This window comes from Vanacampus margaritifer, chromosome 1, assembly GCF_051991255.1.
Source record: "Vanacampus margaritifer isolate UIUO_Vmar chromosome 1, RoL_Vmar_1.0, whole genome shotgun sequence".
NCBI classification, from domain to species: domain Eukaryota; kingdom Metazoa; phylum Chordata; class Actinopteri; order Syngnathiformes; family Syngnathidae; genus Vanacampus; species Vanacampus margaritifer.
In genome coordinates, this window is record NC_135432.1 from 17,735,961 (window position 1) to 17,755,151 (window position 19,191).

Below are 19,191 nucleotides of genomic sequence, written 5' to 3' on the forward strand. Positions count from 1 at the left end.
GTATCTTTCTGCAGGATTGCCAACCACTGTTGCCAACACTGTTTCCGTTTCAATATGTATTTGGTTAAGTCATATTTGAGTTCACAAGTTCACTCTTCATTGTGCTCAGCCGACATCCAACCTGCAAGACTCACGTCTGGGTAACAGGAAGTCGGTGGTGCCAGGCAGTTTTTCACAGGGCTTCAGACAGAGTGGGACGTCTCCTGACTCTATTAAGTTCACTGCAGTGCTTTGTTTTCTTTCAGTCATCCCCGCCTACTATTCTCTTTCCAAATCCTCTTCGCTCACGCTCATTGAGCAGGCTCAGCCAAAGTGTGAATCCTCTTTGGATTTGTTTTACTAAATCTTTGCAGCTTCATTTGATATCAGGATGTTGTTCATGGGGTTGATTGCACTGCTGAGTTTGGGGGTGGAGCATGAACACGAACCTCGGTAGAGCTTCTTAATTCACTTTTTTAAGTGCATATCCACATACTTCAATTCTGAATTTTAACTAGGGAAAGTTGGACCCACTTGATAATTAGTCATGAACAATCAGTTATCATTTCATTGTTAAACATTCTATTAACTGTTATACATGTTAAGATTCTGATCCGTTCTTCTGCATCCTCAGTGTCAGTGGGTGTACCGTGCTTTTGAGGACGTGGAAGAACTTCAAGGCCACCAGCGAGCTTCAGCTGAAAAGGAAGAGAGCCCGTTCAAGCCTTACCCTGTCGAAAATGGCTCCGACCACAGTGAGGAAAATGGCACCAACGGAACAGGTGACCCCTCATGCGCACCGTTGTACCCTTTTCCCTCGCCTTTTTTTGTGTCCTAAGTTCCTAACAGTTGAATTTTTGCATGTAAGCTAGAACTGCTTTATGTCTAATTAAAGATTGTATAATAATGCAGCCGTAATCATTTTTCCATCTTGATTGGCAGAGACTGATGTCTGTATTGAGTTTGTGACACCACCATTTTCTTACTTGATTTTCTATGGGCCACAGATTATAGACTGGGAAGCCTTTCCCTCTCAGATGACACACCGCTAGTCAACTTGACTGTGGATAACGTCCACCTGGAACACGGGGTGCTCTATGAATACGTCAGCACTGCTGGGATCAAGAGCCATGTCCTGGAGAAGATCATGGAGCCCAAAGGCTGCTTTAGCCTCACTGCAAAGGTAGTTAGCGGGTGGTACGTGCGTGTCACGCATTAGCTAATATATTTCCTGAAACTCTGTCCTGTCTATTCGCACAGATCCTTGAAGCGTTCTGTAGCGACGACAGGCTGTTTGTTAGTAACTGCAGCCAGCTCATCTCTCAGAATGACAAAGTGGTCACGATGCCACAGTACGAGTTCAGGCAGATCTGTGACACCAAGCTGGAGAGCATCCGATGGCGCATCAGCAGCTACCAGCAGGTACGGAGTTGAGCATGGTGGTGATTGTTGCTGGCTTGTTAGTCATATTTCCCTTCTAGATAAACTGCATTTTATTGTCTATTATGCAACTGTGAATGTTGAGGGTGTCATTTTTCAATAAATTAGAATTTTGAAATGTTCAAATGCCGTTTTTAAGTGGAGATTAATTAAGGTGAAGAAATATGGCCCTGTGTGAAATTTGCCCCCTAAACCTAATAACTGTTTGGGCCACCCTCAGCAGCAACAATTGAAATGAATCGCTTTCAATAACTGCCAATGACTCTTTCACGTCTTTGAAAAGATATTTTGGTCCACATTTCCTTGCAGAGTTAGTAAAATTCAGCAACACTGAGGGGTTTTCAGGGATTAATGGCCTATTTAAGGTCATGCCACAACATTTCAATCAGATTCAAGTACAGACTTTGACAAGCCACTTCAAAATCGTCATATTTTTTGTTTAAGCCATTCAGAAGTTGGCTTTTTGGTAGGTTTCCGAAGGTTGTTTTCCTGTAGATCCCAAGTGCCTTTCAAGAAAAAAAAATATTTTAAATGTTTTTTTGTGTGTGGGAAAATAGAATTTTACTTAAAGGCCTAAATATTTGTTTGTATCTTTATGTTTTCTTGAAATTTTCGGTTCACAGGAATTTAGATGTATTTTCTTACATTTACAAAAGAACCGTCTTAAAGTGGAAGTCAACCTCAAACATTTCTTGACAATTGTATGTGACCTCACTTGTCTAAACATGACATTCTGATTAATATTACATTTGTGGAATATGAGTTATGCAGCTTAATGCAGCCATTTTTAATCCATCTCAGGGGGTGGCCATATATATATATATATATATATATATGTATGTACAGTATGTGTGTGTGTGTGTATACAGTATAACAAAAATATTAAATATAAATATAACAAAAAATAAATCGAATTGAATCGAAAATCAATCCAAGATGTATCACGAGTTGAATCGAATTAGGCCCAAGTGAACTGAATCAAATCATTACTCAGTCCTACAGCAGAGGCTGCTTGAAGTCAAACATTCTCCCTCAGGATTTTCTGGTTAACAGCAGAATTCATGGTTCTATGAATCACAGGAAGCCATCCAGTGTTTTTGAGCCTTGCCCTCTGCCGTGGATGTGTCAGGTTGGGGCGTGGGGTGGGGGGACCCAATTGCAGGGAGCAAAAGCACCAAGGCAGGGATGCATGCAGTCAATAAAGGGGATTTCATTGAGAAAAAGGCAAACAAGCTACTTGGCAAAAATAACAAAATGTCCAAAAACATAAGTCAAAGCAAGCGACAACTCAAACAGGAACACGGCTAGGCAGGGACATGATGAAGACAGGACATGGCACGGGTGTGACAATGACACGACTCGACAAGGGCTGAAAGAAAGCACTAAACTGAGGCCCCCGTCCACACGAAAGCCAGTTTCAATGTATCCTCACAAGTTTCTTACCGTTTAGGCCGTTCGTCCACAAGATGACGCGGTTTCGGAGCTTGAAAGCGATCACTTTTGAAATCGAGCTCCAGAGTGGAAAAATTTCAAAACGAGCCCCGTACGCCTCCGTCTGGACACCGTATGCAGGATACTCCTCCAGTGATGACGTAATGGTAGCAAATTCTCACGTGACTGCACGCGAACCGTCAGTCTGTCAACAACATTGGCGGATAGCCGTGTCGTAGTCGTTTTGCGCAGCCTCCTTAGCTCGCTTATGCTTTTGCAGCAAAATATTTTGCTTCTTTATTCCCACGTTCAACAAGCGGTGTTGAACTTGAATCACCCGCCATTGTCACTTCTCCTGTGTTTGTCTTTTTCATAGCCATGTTTGTTCTGTAGATTGCAATAAAGTTAGGAAAAAAAAGTTTGCCTTCTTTGCTGATTCTTCTTCCACGCTTTGCGTTAATCCCTGTGGCTGCGCTATAGCGCCACTCCAGACTTGGCATATACATTACAGCCGTTAAACGTCCTCAGCGTCTTCTTTCGGACACGCGCAAGTCTTGAAATGCTTCTGTGTGTACGAAATTTTTTGAGGAACGAAGCCTTTGCTTCCGTCTGGGCGGGGCCTAAATACACATAGAAACGAGACAACGAGAGACACCTGGACAAGACACACGTGGCTTGGGGAGCTGATTGGGTAACACCGGGGACCGGCATGACAAGCACAAGAGGACATGATAAAACTTGACGAGACATTAACAAAGGGAGACACCCAAGGAAAACGTGACCCATAAACAAAACTAAAACACAGACATTGACAGGTTGTCATTTTTGCCTATTCTCTCGAGGGGAGGCTGGTAGATGCAAATTACTTTTTCACACAGGGCTATGTAGATTTTAATGTTTTTTCCCCAAAAAAAAAAAATGCATTTCATGTTTACTTCGGTTATCTTTTTGATATTTACATGTTTTTAATTATCTTAAATGTTAAAAGTGGGGAAACTGCAAACAATAAGAATTTAAAAAGAGGTCAAATCTTTATCACAACGCTATGTTTTCCTTCATTACTGTTGTTGTTCTCTATTTGCATTAAATCTTTTATAGTAATTATTTGCCATTGCACTTTTCTGCTACACTGTTAATTAAGAATTGTCTGTACATAATTAATAAATACTGTGTTTTACCATATTTTCTTCCAGTTTTCTATGGAGCTTCGAAACATGGCCTGGCCTACCTTCAGGCAAGCTAGCAATCGAACCCACCCGCTGAGCTGCATGGACTTTATTCCTACCAATTTCCACGTCAACCTGATGCAGGTTTCCTACCCCAAAAGTGCTACCTCCGCTGGCAGGACCTTTAGTATCCGCTTTGGACGGAAGAACTCTCTGTTTGGTCTCGACCCAGATCAAGGTAGTGCCCTATTTTAATAAATAATTGCACACGATGTTGGAAATGCAGGACATTCATCAGACTTATAGTGGTCAAAATAATGCTGTACTTTAATATTCCTTTTAATCCTCTGAGATCATTCCGTGACGGTACGAGTTGTAATAGCCGACTTAACAGCAGCTCAGCGATCAGTCTGGCTAATTGACCTTTATGGCCATTTAAATCCCACAGAGCAGGGAATGGAATGCCATTAGTTTGCTGGAGCAATTCTCATAGTAAACTGGAAGAGTGCTTTGCTGTTTGGACCCCCATTAGCCCTTGGCTATGTTCATGCTATTGATATGACAAGTGACTAGTACCATTTGCCGACGTAGGAATGTGATGGCGCTACAGCAGAGGTCAAAGGGCAGAGAAAAACACGATGCGTGTACAAGGAAAAAAGAATTTTGGCACACTAATTCCACAAAGAAATACAGGCTTTATAAAGCGCATTTTATATTATTAGTAGTAGTTCCTTTTTGACTTTCTCAATAGTCAAAGAACTCCATCCTCTCTCATAAAAGATGTAAATGAAATGAAGCTGTCTAGACAACATCTCTTGCATTGTTCCTCAGGCCTTGCTTGGGCTTCATCAGACATCTGCCTAACAGTTGCTTTGAGCAGATGTTCTCATTCATCTAAATAATGTCGGTTTTTAAAAATAGAGTACTAGGCACTGCTTTATGTCCAAGTTACTAATAATACTCACTCTGGGCCCAAAGCAGGATTTCTCCGGTTACTGCAGCTGGTTTTGCCTTTTAACTTAAGTAAACATTTGACTTAACTCTGAATGTGAGCCGCGGGAGTGCATCTCAACACACTCTTCCTTAAATGGAAGGCAGACAAAAGTGTTACTTCATAGATTTCAACATCTGTTGTGGATATCGATGTCAGACAGTCAAATCTGTTTTTCACCCACCGCAGCCCACAAGTGTTCTCTACTCTGCCCCACTTTACTCTATAATACTTGATTCTACTTTTTACACATCTGCAGTCTACATTATTGTATTCTGTACTCTACTGTGCTAATCTAACATGCAGTACTCTTATCTGCATTAGTGTAATTTTCTCTCTATTGTATTTTACCCTACCCGAATCTACTCCATTCTACTGCAGTCTATTGTGCTTTACCCTGATCTACTCTGTTTGCATGTGTTCCGTATTGTATTTTTCTCAGATCTATTTTTCATGCCTCTGCTGTAGGACTGAGTAATGATTTGATTCAGTTCACTTGGGCCTATTTCGATTCAACTCGTGATACATCTTGGATTGATTTTCGATTCAATTCGATTTATTTTTTGTTATATTTATATTTAATATTTTTGTTATACTGTATATACACACACACATACATATATATATATATATATATATATATATATATATATATGGCCACCCCCTGAGATGGATTAAAAATGGCTGCATTAAGCTGCATAACTCATATTCCACAAATCAGAATGTCATGTTTAGACAAGTGAGGTCACATACAATTGTCAAGAAATGTTTGAGGTTGACTTCCACTTTAAGGCGGTTCTTTTGTAAATGTAAGAAAATACATCTAAATTCCTGTGAACCGAAAATTTCAAGAAAACATAAAGATACAAAAAAATATTTAGGCCTTTAAGTAAAATTCTATTTTCCCACACAAAAAAACATTTAAAATAATAGTAATTTCTGTAATTTTAAGCCACTACTTTTTTTCACTTGCATTCAACCCTGCGGCTAATACAAAGGTGCGGCTTATAGGGGTGTGCTCAAAAAATCGATCGTTGCGGGCCTCTTTACAATACACGTATCGATAAGCAGGCGTCAGAAGTGATACTGCACATTAATTTGTAAATAAGCAGTTAACCACTCGTCGCTTGCAAGGCTGTGCGGCAGCAGCCTCTGAAGTTAATTGCCTAAATTAAGTGCGTGTGCAAACTTTGCACGTGCACTTAATGGCAAAGCAGCAGGAGGAGAGAGTGGGGGGAGTGGAGAAAAGAGACAATGGTGCCTTGTAGACAGTTTACTTAATCAAAAACAAAAGACATAATGTAGGTGTCCCACAAATTTAAGTCTGTTCTAAAAATAGCTCACCAGTGATAGGACACTGTGTCTTACTAAGAAAAATTTAAACAGAGGAAGACTATCAACATGTATTTATTAATGAATGAATTTATTTAAACATAACATGGTACATGTTTTTAACGTACCAATGTTTCTATATTTTGTTGAAAAACTGAATAGAACGTGTTAAATGAAAAAAAAAAGTTTTCATTTCCCCAAATATTCCAAATGAGCACATTTTAGAGCTGTCATTTTAATACTTTGATATTTTTACTCATATTGGCCCATGCCTATTTGTAAATTTTCCTTGTGTGTCTGTGAAAATGGTACCTTGCTCTGCAATACACGCGCATATAGACCAGGCATGACACTTGGTGGTAAACTCGAAGAGCTGCTAACAAAACCATTTTTGCCATCGAGCATAATAAACATATCATTTAGGTTTACATATGGTTCCTATAATAAAAATGCATGTAAAGCAATGTAAAATGTCGGGATACGTATTTTCTTGAAGACGATACGTATGCAATACGTATTGTATCGTGACCCCTGTATCGTGATACGCAACGTATCATGAGGTTGTTGGCGATACCCAGCCCTAGCGGCTTATCCATCAAATCACAAAGGGGGCGCACTATAAAGAGCGTCAAGCGGAGTAAAACAAACCAAGTGAGCCCAAGTACAGTAGGAGAGACAGAACGAGAGTGAGACAATTTGCGCCCTCATTATGGAAAAGAAAGTAACGGGAACTCTTATATACCAGTGCAGTAACATTAAAACACCTGCGGCTTACATTCGGGTGCGACTTATATGTGTAACAAACTAGAGTATTCCCCAAATTTAGCTAGCACACCTTATAGTCGGGTGCGCCTTATAGTCCAGAACTGACTCTGTTTTCACACCAACTTATGGGTAAAGTGATCGATTTATGGTTTTATAAATTGATATTCAGCTGTGAACAGAAAAATCAATTTGACTAACACTGTAAGCTATACAATGTATATCTTTTTCTTTAGCCCTCCTATACTCTGCATTAATTTACTCTCCTCTTTTTACATCCAGCCCAACTGAACCCGATGTCACACACCCAGCATTGTGTGTCAAGCATGGGAGCGCCTTCTTGGAACTCTTCAGGCCTGGACGGGGAAGGCGGAGAGGAGTCCATGAATGGGGGCGAAGGTTTGACGGACAGCCGAGGTCACGGCGAAGGCGGCTTGAGCTTTTTGCTTAAGCAGGAGGACACAGAGACGCAGGACGCCTACCTTCACTTGTACAGCCGCTTGGACGTTGCTGTTCGAGAAATGAAGCAATATGTGGCTCAGATAGATGTGTAAGTAGGAACAGTTGATTGTTCTCTTCTTCAGGAAGTCTTGACTTATCTTATCAAAACATTAGCCTAGACGTTTATGCTTGTCTCGCCTCCACAATGATATTTAGAAAACTCTGTGGAAAGAGTCGGGAGCTGTCAAGCCCACGTCGTCGTTTGTGCTTTTTTTCGCTGTGCTCTTTGCCGTGTTTAAGGCTGAGGATTTAAAAAAAGAACATTCCTCAGACCCAAAATATTTATGGGCCGGGCCAGCGCATGAATAGAAGCGAGCAATACATGCTTATTGTGAGTCTGAACGGAGGAAGGGGTGTAACATGCAACATCGAGTGAAATCTTTGATTGTGAGGGAGTCTTTGTCTTGTGACATAATGCAGTCTACATTATTATCGTTCCAAAATGACTCTTGTTTGTCAGATTATCTTTTAACTGGACATTTTTTTCCTTTTATTTGTGTAGTCTCCTGTCCTCCATCACCGAGCCCACGCAGATCCAGACAGGTGGGGGAGAGGCTCCCGTCTATGAAACGGGCCAGCCCCCTTCTTTGAGCCCCTGCGAGGACAGCTGCGACCAGGACAAAGTGGAGCAAGGTGGCATCAAAAGGGTTTGCTTCAAGGTCAACGAGGAGGACCAGGAGGACTCTGGTCACGACACGATGAGTTACAGAGACTCCTACAGGTGACTGAATCATGTCTTGAGATTTTGGTAGCTTCTAATGTCAAGTACTGTATACTCACACCTGAGCTTGCAAAATTTTCCAAATATTGGACAAGTCTGTAAGGGTTGTCACATGGAGACACGGGAAACCCTTGTCTCACACCTGGCTTAAACATGAGCAAGTGTTTACTGACTTCACAAACCCATAATGCAGCTCATGCCCCCCCCCCCCCCTTCGAAGCCTGACTATTCATTCCAGATGATGGCATTTTAATTTAAGATTGCAGGGCTAAAAATGACTTCAAAATATTTTTGGTCTGATTTGGTTATGTCATTTGCTTGTTGTGAGCTCATTCAAGTTATGTGTGTGTGTGGTGGCCCACTGAGGCCCGCCCTCCACCACCCACAAAGATGTAGTTATTGGTTGTTGGTGTGGTGGGCCGGTCTATAATAGAGCCAAAAGTTTAGGGTGCGCCCTCCTGGCCCAGTCTCTCATTAAGGCTCAGCCACAACGTGTGGAACGACATCATCGCAATAGGATGTGATGGAAAATGTAGGCCAAGCTTTGTTTGTTTACTCACTTGTATGACAATAAATTTCACAGGTGCATATATGCATGATCAGTCTTGTTGAGAGCTGCACTGTTAGAAAAGAAAGAGACAAGATGAAACTGGCTTGCTCTGACATCAGATGGCTGATAGTAAATGTGACTGCAGTAATGATGTGCAGATATCATGATTGAGTGGCTTCTGTTGCAAAAAGCTGTGCAGTAAATCTCTTACGTGAATCCCGATTCATCCGAGTTGCGCGTTGGAGGTTTCTTCTTCATCCGTTTTGTTTTTATTGGTCTCCTGACACTCATTTTCAATTTCTCTAAAATGAACCAGGTTTGAGTGAAACTGGACTTTTGCAGTGACATCACCACCTCGTGGGCTGGCATGCGTGTTAGTGTCGTTGAACAGAGATTGTTATGATAGTCTTGTCTGCTGTCTGCTACTGGAATGACTCAAATACACAGCCGTCCAGTATAGTATTGACTTTCACTGTGACTTCCATCTCTAATTATCGGATTACTTGTACTCTTGTAGCATTATATCACCATGTGAATATTTCATTCTATTACCCAAGTTTTTGCGTACTATGTCTGTCTGTTTCGATGCAATCTGTGTCTCTTTGCCTTGTACCTGTGACGTGCACTGACTATAAAGAGTCATCTTAAAAAAAAATTGTTTTTTAATCCAAGTTGCTGTTAATTATGAAATCATGAAAAAACTTTATACAATATTCCCTACAGCAAGCACAAATGCACTCATTAGAATGCTCGCTTGTATGAGTCTGCCAGTGAATGAAAAGCAAATGGTGAACCTGAGCCAAACCGGCGACAGATTGCTACGTTAACACTGTCCGCTTAATTGCTGCCATCCTTCGCAACCCCTCCAAGCAGACACACACGCACACACAAAACCGTCGGGCAGGTGACAACTAGCCATAGCTTCCCCTACTGTGCCATCCAGGAAGAAGACAAAGGCAGTCTTGTCGGCTCACCGCTAGGCCATCCATCATTCGGCGCTCTGTGAATCATTTGCGCCGCCTCAAGTGCGCACAATTAAAGTTGCTGTATAATTTAAGACGCATAACTCATTCGTGCGCTCCTGCAGATTCTGTTGAATCATGTCGACTAATGCCTTTAAATGCCAAACTTCCATAAAGTTCTGCACAGTTACTGTAATCGAGTGTAACTCTGTTTTCCATATTTAAGTAAATACTACCTTATGCTGCTACGCTTTATTGAAAGCCTCTTTTGTTGTTGCTTCAGTTAGAAACATTTCATTACATTTACGGTACTGTAAATCACAAAAAAAGGTATTTACTATCAGAAACTTAACTGACGGTATAATTACAAGATAAAGCTTAGCAGACCTCCTCTGTGGTTGCAGAGCGGAATGACGCCCTTAGCTAAATGTCGCATTTTAACTGTGTTGTTGTTCTTGTTGTGCTTTTATGTCAGTGAATGCAACAGCAACCGAGATTCTGTCCTGTCCTACACAAGCGTGAGGAGTAACAGCTCTTACCTGGGGAGTGACGAAATGGGATCAGGTAACCAAAATCTCAAGGGGAACTTTTGATTTGGTTGTCTGGTATTCATCCGGTATTTATCTGCACTGACACACTTTCACTCCTTTCTTTTTTAATTTTTGCCTGGCTCCTCTCCACATTGGAGCATAACGTCCTGATCCAAATGTGAGAGCCAACCCAAGAAAAACTGTGTCACTGCGTCTAACTACTAACATTGACACAAACAAACATATTTGCACAGACAAATATTTATGAGCTTGGGTGCAGTTATTCTGTCTGCAAATATAAATGATTAAATACGATACATCATTTTAATTATCAAAAATATATGATCATGACATTGACAGATCATCTTTAAACTATATTGTCGTGTACATATGGCTTATATTCAAGAAATATGATCGCTCCAGGGTTCCTACTTCAAAAGAGCTAATGCTAACCAAACAGGAGATGAAAACTTGCACAATGCTGAGTTAAATTTGAATTAATGTTGGGAGAAAAATCATTACAGAATGTGTTGTGCTTTCTAGGGGATGAGCTGCCGTGTGACATGAGGATCCCCTCAGACAAACAGGACAAGCTGCACGGTTGCCTTGAGCACCTTTTCAACCAGGTACGTTCACCTTTGAAGAAAAAAAAAAAAAGTACTCTATGTAAGTGTGAAAGAGTAGTGAGAGTAGTTGTGCCAAAGTTCAGTGCAGTACTGATTCTTAAAGTTTGGTATGAGCGCCACTGGTGGTACGTGACTCAGCTTTAGTGCTATTTTGAGAGTGGGGGCAGGGTGTTTTTTTTGGGGTCACTGGATACAAATTAAATTAAAAAAAAAAAAAGTGTAATATGCAATACGTCCAAACATTTGAATGAAGCTTGGAGCTATGCATACAACATGTTACTTTTTCAATCAGGTACACCACGCCTACTATGTCACTGTATTATTATTATTTTTATTTATTTTTATTTTTTTCTTAAGAGCTCAGTATTGTTCATTCAGTAATTGTAGCGATTTGACATGTCATCATCATTGCTCTCTTTTTTCTTCTTTTTTTTTTAAATAAAAAAATTATAATTTCATTTTTATTTTGTATGTGGGTTAGTATGTGTGTGTGTGTACTCATTAGTTCACCTAAAACCTATTAAAAATCCCATACCGTTCACCAAAACTGAATACTTCAGAATCCAGCTACAGTCGTGAGGTTGTCAGGAGACCCGAGGAAGGATCAAAGAAAGGAAAGTGAAATCCAGCACCGACCAGACATTACCTATGTCACTGTATTTTAACGGTCATTCGGTGGTACTAGGAGAGTTTTTTTTTCTTCCAAGTGGCACTTGGAGTAAAAAGTTTGAGAATCACCACAGTCCCCAATACAAAAAAAAGTATATATACTGGTATATATACTGGTCACAAAGGGATTAATAAAAGTATCTGGAGTTGTGGTTATTTTTCACCGAATTCTATCCTAATTTACCTAAAAATACTCCATAAGATGAGACAGTCATGCCCTGTTTATTACTTTGTTTACGTGAGAAGTTGAGTGTACCAAAAAAAAACTTCATATTGTACTTTTATTTTTGGCATCCTTCCTTTTGTGTACTTATCTGAGTGGTGTATTGTACAGGTAGCACTAAAAGAGTGGAGCTAGTCAAATGGTCTGCACTTGCTTGGCTGGGACATAACAATGTTGCACAACAAAAAAAAAACTTCAGTTTTGAGTTAATGCTGCAAATGTGTTTGCATTCCTGTCTTGAGTGTGAGTTTATTCTTGTTTTTTTTTGTTTTTTTTAATGTGTTGCACACAGGTTGACTCCATCAACTGCCTCCTCAAAGGAAGTGTCATGACCAAGGCCTGTGAGGAGACCAAGCACTTTTACTCTGACCACAGCCAACCAGGTTCATATTTGCTTATGTGTGTAGCAGGGTTCTTATAGTTTGGGAATTTTTTATTATAGTTAGATTTTATTTTGTTTTTTTAAATGTAGTTAATTTCAATGAGTTTTCAGGAGAGCTCTGTTAGTTTTTTTTATTAGTTTGAGTTATTTCATGAACGTGTAGCATGTCCACGTGAATGTGTCCTTAATAGTGTCCCCAGTCACAGATACACACTCACATGTTTTATCTGGACAGAGTTTCGGCAGACGGAGGACTGGACGGTTCGTTGCCGTTACGTCATCCACAAGAACATCCAGGAGGACCCTTGGAACCTTCCCAACTCTATTAAAACTCTGGTGGAGAGTCTGCAGAGATTTGTTGATGGTTTGTTAAATACACACTCATTATATGACAGCATGACTATTGTATGTATTCATATTTACATTATGTATAAATTTATACTGTGCATACCTTTTGCAGATGGAAAGAACCAGCTTCTCCTGGCCCTGCTGAAATGCACAGGTAGTGCGACTCATCATTGTTTTTAATGTGACTGCCATTAAAACTAAGAACACAGAACCGCATGAGAGTTTCTCATATTTTGATTATCTCATTAGAAACAGCTCTTATAATAAACATTAAATTAATTCCTCTCCAACGGTGTGAATAAAACAACACTGCATTATTATTGGTAGACATTTGAATGCAGCTCTAGTACTGAATCTCAAATCTAGATTGAGCAAATGTACCTAATATTGTGGTCAGTGTATGGTTATAAACGATTCCCTTTTCTCTCTTTTTTTCCTTCTTTTTTTCCCTCTTCTTTGCCCTTTTTGCTGTAGACAATTCCATATACTGCATCTGTTGGGTTGATGGGTTTCAGTTTCCTCTATACTTGGTAGATCTGGTGTCATTTTATTGTCTTTTTTAACTAATTTACTGCCATTGACGGCTATAGACGTCAAAAATTCATTTGAACTATATTAGTTTCACATTTTTTTTCACTTTTGTTAACAAGAGTATGAAAACCTAGATTTTTTTTACTGTGCATTTATATCAGATATAAAATTTGTGATTAATCAATTAATTACAATTTAAAAAATGTAATCGTCTGACGCCCCTAATTTTTTATAATCTTTTCTTCTTTTTTTTTTTTAAATTAGGGCATTAGGCGATTAAAATATTTTATTGTAATTAATCACGACTTCACTACTTAACTCAACATTAATCACACATTTTATATCTGTTCTAAATGTACAATACATTTTTTTCTAGGTTTTCATACTCTTGTTAACAAAAGTGGAAAAAAACGTGAAATTAATAGTTCAAATTCATTTTTGACGTCTATAGCCGTCAATGGCAGTGAATGAGTTAAAGTGTTCGTGAGTCTGCATTTTAATCATATGAACCCTTGTTTGAGTCCTCTCTGTGAGAAGTATAAAGTTTACTTACTTATCTTACCGGCATCATTCGCTCTTTTCAATCCGAATTTCCGCCTTTCTTTCACCAGACACCGCTCTGCAACTTCGGCGCGACGTCATCTTTTGCCAGGCCGCCACGGCCGCCGTGTGCACGCTGGCCGAGCAGCTGCTGGCCGCGTTACGATGTCGCTTCAACAATGCCGGCGAGTACCAGGAGGATAGCAAGGAAACCAGCCGCAAATGGCTGGAGCAAATATCCGCCATTGGCGTGCTGCTGCACTTTCAATCCACGCTAGCGCCGCATGTGGTGAGCAAAATACACAGCGTTTTAGTATGAGTATATAAAGTAATTGTTCTAAATAATTCTCCAAAGCATATACTTGCTTTATAACTGTAATGCAATACAAAGTAATTGGGAGACCTAGCAGGAATTGATGAAGAGGTTTGTTTGATGACTTTTGTGCATACAGTGTATCAAAACTGTCCTGCTGTTGCAATTTCTCAACCTGCCCCTTCTTCGCCCCTGCAGAAAGAAGAGCGGACCATGCTCGAAGACACCAAGGCGGCTCTGTCAGACTTGGACAAAGTCACAGTGTTCTTCAGGCAACTGGAGGATGAATGTCTAGTTGCAAGTAAGCTACAAAGACGTATTCAGTCAGACCAGACTGCTGGTGATGAGCAGCTGGATGGTTTGACTGAATTGGAATAAAGTTTCTTTATGTGTGCATATGGTCACTTTGACGACTTTGTCCAGATGAGAATGAATACTTAGAATAGCTGTTTGTTCCATTCTGTCGAAAGTCTTAGAATTATGAGCAAAATAACATTTTGCATAAAAATACTCTTAAAATGTGAAACGACAGTTGTTGTGGCCATCTAAAGAAAACAAAAAAAAAAAACGATTTACAGTAATTACCCAAATGGAGCATTTCTAATACTTTTTGTCAGTATTTTATTTAAACCTTGTTATACTTGTTGTGTGACGTAAACACGTTATTTATTTTTAAATTGCAATGTGTAGTGTGCAATCACCACATTCTCTGCCGGAAGCCTCTCAGCCAATTTCACAGGCTTACAGCTTGAAGGCTTTTTAAGGAAACATGCTGACCTGACAGGGGACTCTGTAAATGTCATCATTTCATTTTTCTGAGTGGTGTGTCACAATTGTAAAAACCCCATTACTGCTTTCACAGATGCCAAAAGATATGTTGTGCCAGTGTATAGTGTAATAAAATCAGATGATTTGTGGAAAAGGGGCAGACTATATCTGTCTTTTTACATTCCAGTATAACTGTAACATTATTTTGAAGATGTTTTTCTAAGGATTTGCTTTTGATTTTAGTCATTAAAAAAAGGCATGTAATGTTTCTCTGTCTATAACAGTGCTGATCATCGTTGGCAATTGTATTTTATTTTTTCAAAGGCAATCCCTATTTTTATTCCATAGATATTCCACTATTTAATATAATAATATAATATTAATTATAGTATAATATAAATTGGGTCAGTTAACCCCATGAGTAAAACTTTTTCAGATTGTGCTGAAATTTGTTATGTTGGTACATCATTGCATGGGAAGCTAAATTTCAGCCTGATCGGCTCAACAATTTCTGAAACATTTCATTTTGATTTTTCCCTCCGCTTTTTTGTTGTTGCGTGGATTTCAGAAAGCAAAAATCATAAAGAATCCAAATCTGTCATTTGTTTTTGCAGGAGAGTACGTTCGACATAAATTATTTTTCAGTTTATATTTTGACCTTGAAATTCACAATAAGGGACACGCCCAACCTCAACGACACAAATACAAAATATGCAGCTCAAAGTGTCAACTAAACTAGAGGGGTTTTCTTTTTCATATTTGAGGAAATTGGGATATGGGAAAATGGAGCTTCATGAAGCACTTGCGGTATTGTTTTACTCCTAGATGGTGATCTAGGTTTAAAGATAAAGGCTAGTGAAATGGAAATGGAGTCAAAAATATATTAAATGCCTTATCTATATTGGTTTCCTTATGAGTTCCCCTTGTAATAATAATAATAATGGTTTTAATTTATAATGCACTTTACATAAATCAGCATCTCAAAGTGCTACAAAGTAAAAGAAAACAGTCACAACAATATCAAAAAAATAAAACAGTGAAGATATGGAGTTTGAAAAAGTACAAAGGCGTACAAGTCACTGTAGTTATGGGAAAGCTTGACTGAAAAGATGGGTTTTGAGTCCTCTCTTAAATGATTCACCTGATTGTGGTGATCTTAGGGGGGCTGGGAGAGCATTCCGTAGTTTTGGAGCGACGGAGCAGAAAGCCCGGTCTACCATAGTGCGAAGTTTAGTCTTTGCCGGCTTGAGGAGGCAGGGGTTTGAGGAACGGAGGTTGCGGGATGAGGGTTGAAGACTGAGAAGTTCTTTGAGGTAGGAGGGGCCGTTGCCATGGATACATTGGTGGGTGAGCAGTTTGCAGTGTGCATTACAATAGTCCAACCGGGAGGAGACGAAAGCATGGATGAGTTTTTCATGAGTCAGCTAGGGTGATACCAGTGAGACCTTGGTTTTTGAAATTTTGAACTTTTTCTTTCTTTCCATGCCATTTTCTGGATGATCTGAGGTGTAAAAGACCCAACTTATTCACTGGTTTTGTTGTAGTACACTGGCCTGACTTGCGTGCAGGCAGCATGGGTTCATTTCCCACTGATGGTGTGAATATGAGTGAGTGTGAATGGTTGTTCTTTATATATGACTAACTGGTTACCACTTGCGGGTGCAATCCACCTTTCGCCTGAAGTCAGCTGGGATAGGCTCCAACATGCCAGGATCCTGAACAGGATAAGTGCTGTTGAAAATGGATGGATGAACGTAAACAACAAACACATTGTAACAACTAGCGTGCTTGGGGGATGAATGTCATTTTGTATCCAAGTTGGCCCAGACAAGGTTGAAGAGCTAAAACAAAACAATTTTGTTTGATTTTTAACAGGATTGAGATCTCAACATGGTCCAAAAATCTCCTCCTCCAAATTCAACATATGACATTTTTTTGATAAAATGCTATGCTTGAGTGTGTTTGAATCCACAGTATGTCCAGTTCTGATATTTGCAGTAGACTCAATGTTAGTTTTAATGATTGTGTTTAATGCATGTCTTAATAATGGCTCTTTGTCTCTGTGCGTTTGTTGCAGACTCACCCGTGTGCTACCAGGTGGAGGGGAGCCGACAGGCTCTGAAAGTGACGCTCTACCTGGATAGCTGGCACTTTAATGAGCTGCCCAGTCGGCTGCAAAATGGAGGCAGCCTCAAACTTCATACCATTCTTTTCACCAGAGGTATGCAGGGGCAAAAATCTGTTATCTCACTCAAATAATGTACGCTATGCATATATTGCAATTCTATGTACAGTAATTTCTGGACTATAAGCCGCTACTTTTTTTCGCTTCCATTCAACCCTGCGGCTAATACAAATGTGTGGCTTATCCATCAGATCACAAGGGGGCGCACTATAAAGGAAGCGCAAGAGCGTCAGGCAGAGCAAAACAAACTAAGTGAGCTAAATACAGTAGGAGAGACAATTTGTGCCCTCATTATGGAAAAGAAAGTAGTGGGAACCCGGTGCGGTAACATTAAAACACCTGTGGCTTACAGTCGGGTGCGGCTTACATGTGTAAACAAACTCGAGTATTCTCCAAATTTAGCTAGCGCGGCTTATAGTCAGGTGCGCCTTGCCTTATAGTCCAGAAATTACTGTAACCAAGTATGTTTAGTTATCAGCTGCCAAAGTAATTTATACACAAAAACTCCAACTAAACTTTTAAATTAAACAACACCTGACCCGACAGACTCGCCCATGAGCGTGTGGTTTTGATTGTTTTGTTGTTTTTATATTTCACAGTGGTGTTCAGGAAGCATCAATTAAAATCAAAGCTGTAAAATACTCAGCTTTGATTTCATACATCACTCTGGCACTCAGCTGCTCTTATTACACATTTAAGTGTTTTTTTTTTTACATTTGCCTGAAGCCATTTGCTTACCCACCTTCACTTTCCCCCTTCACTTCAAAAGTGCTCTGTACTGCGGCTGTATCAGGCCAGCCCAGTGTGAATACTTCTCCTCATGCATCATTGAGCTAAGTGCCAAAAAGTCATTAATTTTACCAAGACAACTGCTATTTGGAACACTTATCCAACGAAAGAGCTCATATGTTGTTCATATGTTTGATTGTTGAGAGTGCTGCGACTGCTTACACTGCTCAATGCTCAGCTAGGAGAGAATAGAGGAAGTACATCGCCCCCTACTGGAAAACAGTCTTCGCTGCAGATGAGAAGAATGTGCATCTTGTCTGCTGATTGATCATTAATGGATATTAGCGTTGTACTCTTAACTTCTTACATAGGTGGTGACATAGACACAAATAAAAATACTAATTTTACCGTTTAATATCAAGTAATTAAAGCATATAGATTGAGATGGCTCATTACCAGAATTCACTTTGGCGCAGTTTGCATGTATTGTACATTTTTGTTTGGATCAACAACAACATACAGTATACTTAAAAAAAAAAAAAAGCAAGGTAGTGGATATTATGTTTCGGAAATTTGTTTCTAAGGCGAACTTAAGTCCAACATTTTCTTCACACTAATATGTCATGCCCCTGCTAGTCTAAACACAGTATTCTATATTTCATTTGTGTAATATGAATTGCGAAGCAAAATCCACCCATTTTTATCAATCTGTGGGAGTGGCCATTTTGCCACTTGCTGTGAACATCACAGTTGCTTGAAGACTCGAGTAATGTCCAATCATCATGGCTCACCTGTTTGTGATTATTGTCATGTGACATTTGCAAGTTGAGCCGTGATTGATGATTACCTGAGTCCTGAGCAGCTGTGATGTCATTTTCAGTCGACAGCAAGTGGCCGTGCAAGGTAAAATGGCCGCCCCCCTGAGATGGATAAAAACAGGTGGGCCAAATCTGCTTCATTCATATTCCACAAACGCAATGTTAATCAGAATACCATGTTTAGACTAGTGCAGGTGCATAGAACATATTGCAAAAAAATAAAAATAAAAGAAAGACTTCCACCTTAAGGTAAAGATACAGCGGAATGAGAGGACTTTTTCTGCTCTTTTTAAAATCTAAAGAAGAAGAAAAAGATATAAATAAATAAATGGCACATGATTATGGAAGGGAATTGAGATCCTCCGTCACACCCGATGTGCTCTAAAAGATGAATTCTGATTCTTCCCTGCTGTGTTTTGCAGCACTGGAACGCGCGGAGGGAGTTTCTCAGCAGGACTGCATCGCCATGGAGGAGTTCCAGCAGCGCAGCAATGCTGTCTCCTTGGAGAAGGCCAAGGCCTACTACCGCAGACTCAGGTACTCGGGATGCTTACGTAACTCAAACAACATCTGCGGTATTGCTCGCAGCCTTCCCCTAAAGTTGTGAAGTGTCTTATGACATTGCGTTCAGCAGTGCTGGGAATTCCAAGATCCAACATCAAAGCATTCCACAACAAAACACACGGCTGACAGA

The 19,191-nt window shown here is 39.9% G+C and overlaps 1 protein-coding gene across 2 annotated transcripts in view; it reads left to right on the forward strand.

The window, feature by feature from the left end:
• The window catches only part of prex1 (phosphatidylinositol-3,4,5-trisphosphate-dependent Rac exchange factor 1), a 102,882-nt gene that overhangs the window by 78,156 nt on the left and 5,535 nt on the right, over positions 1 to 19,191 (forward strand). For both annotated transcript variants that reach the window (XM_077579009.1, XM_077579010.1), the window contains exons 21-35: positions 614 to 761; positions 987 to 1,162; positions 1,240 to 1,401; positions 4,044 to 4,254; positions 7,384 to 7,651; positions 8,105 to 8,323; positions 10,311 to 10,399; positions 10,909 to 10,991; positions 12,176 to 12,266; positions 12,501 to 12,629; positions 12,726 to 12,767; positions 13,756 to 13,973; positions 14,196 to 14,298; positions 16,843 to 16,986; positions 18,920 to 19,034. In XM_077579009.1, coding sequence (XP_077435135.1) covers positions 614 to 761; positions 987 to 1,162; positions 1,240 to 1,401; positions 4,044 to 4,254; positions 7,384 to 7,651; positions 8,105 to 8,323; positions 10,311 to 10,399; positions 10,909 to 10,991; positions 12,176 to 12,266; positions 12,501 to 12,629; positions 12,726 to 12,767; positions 13,756 to 13,973; positions 14,196 to 14,298; positions 16,843 to 16,986; positions 18,920 to 19,034 — 2,198 coding nt within the window. The remainder of the gene's footprint in view (positions 1 to 613; positions 762 to 986; positions 1,163 to 1,239; positions 1,402 to 4,043; positions 4,255 to 7,383; positions 7,652 to 8,104; positions 8,324 to 10,310; positions 10,400 to 10,908; positions 10,992 to 12,175; positions 12,267 to 12,500; positions 12,630 to 12,725; positions 12,768 to 13,755; positions 13,974 to 14,195; positions 14,299 to 16,842; positions 16,987 to 18,919; positions 19,035 to 19,191) is intronic.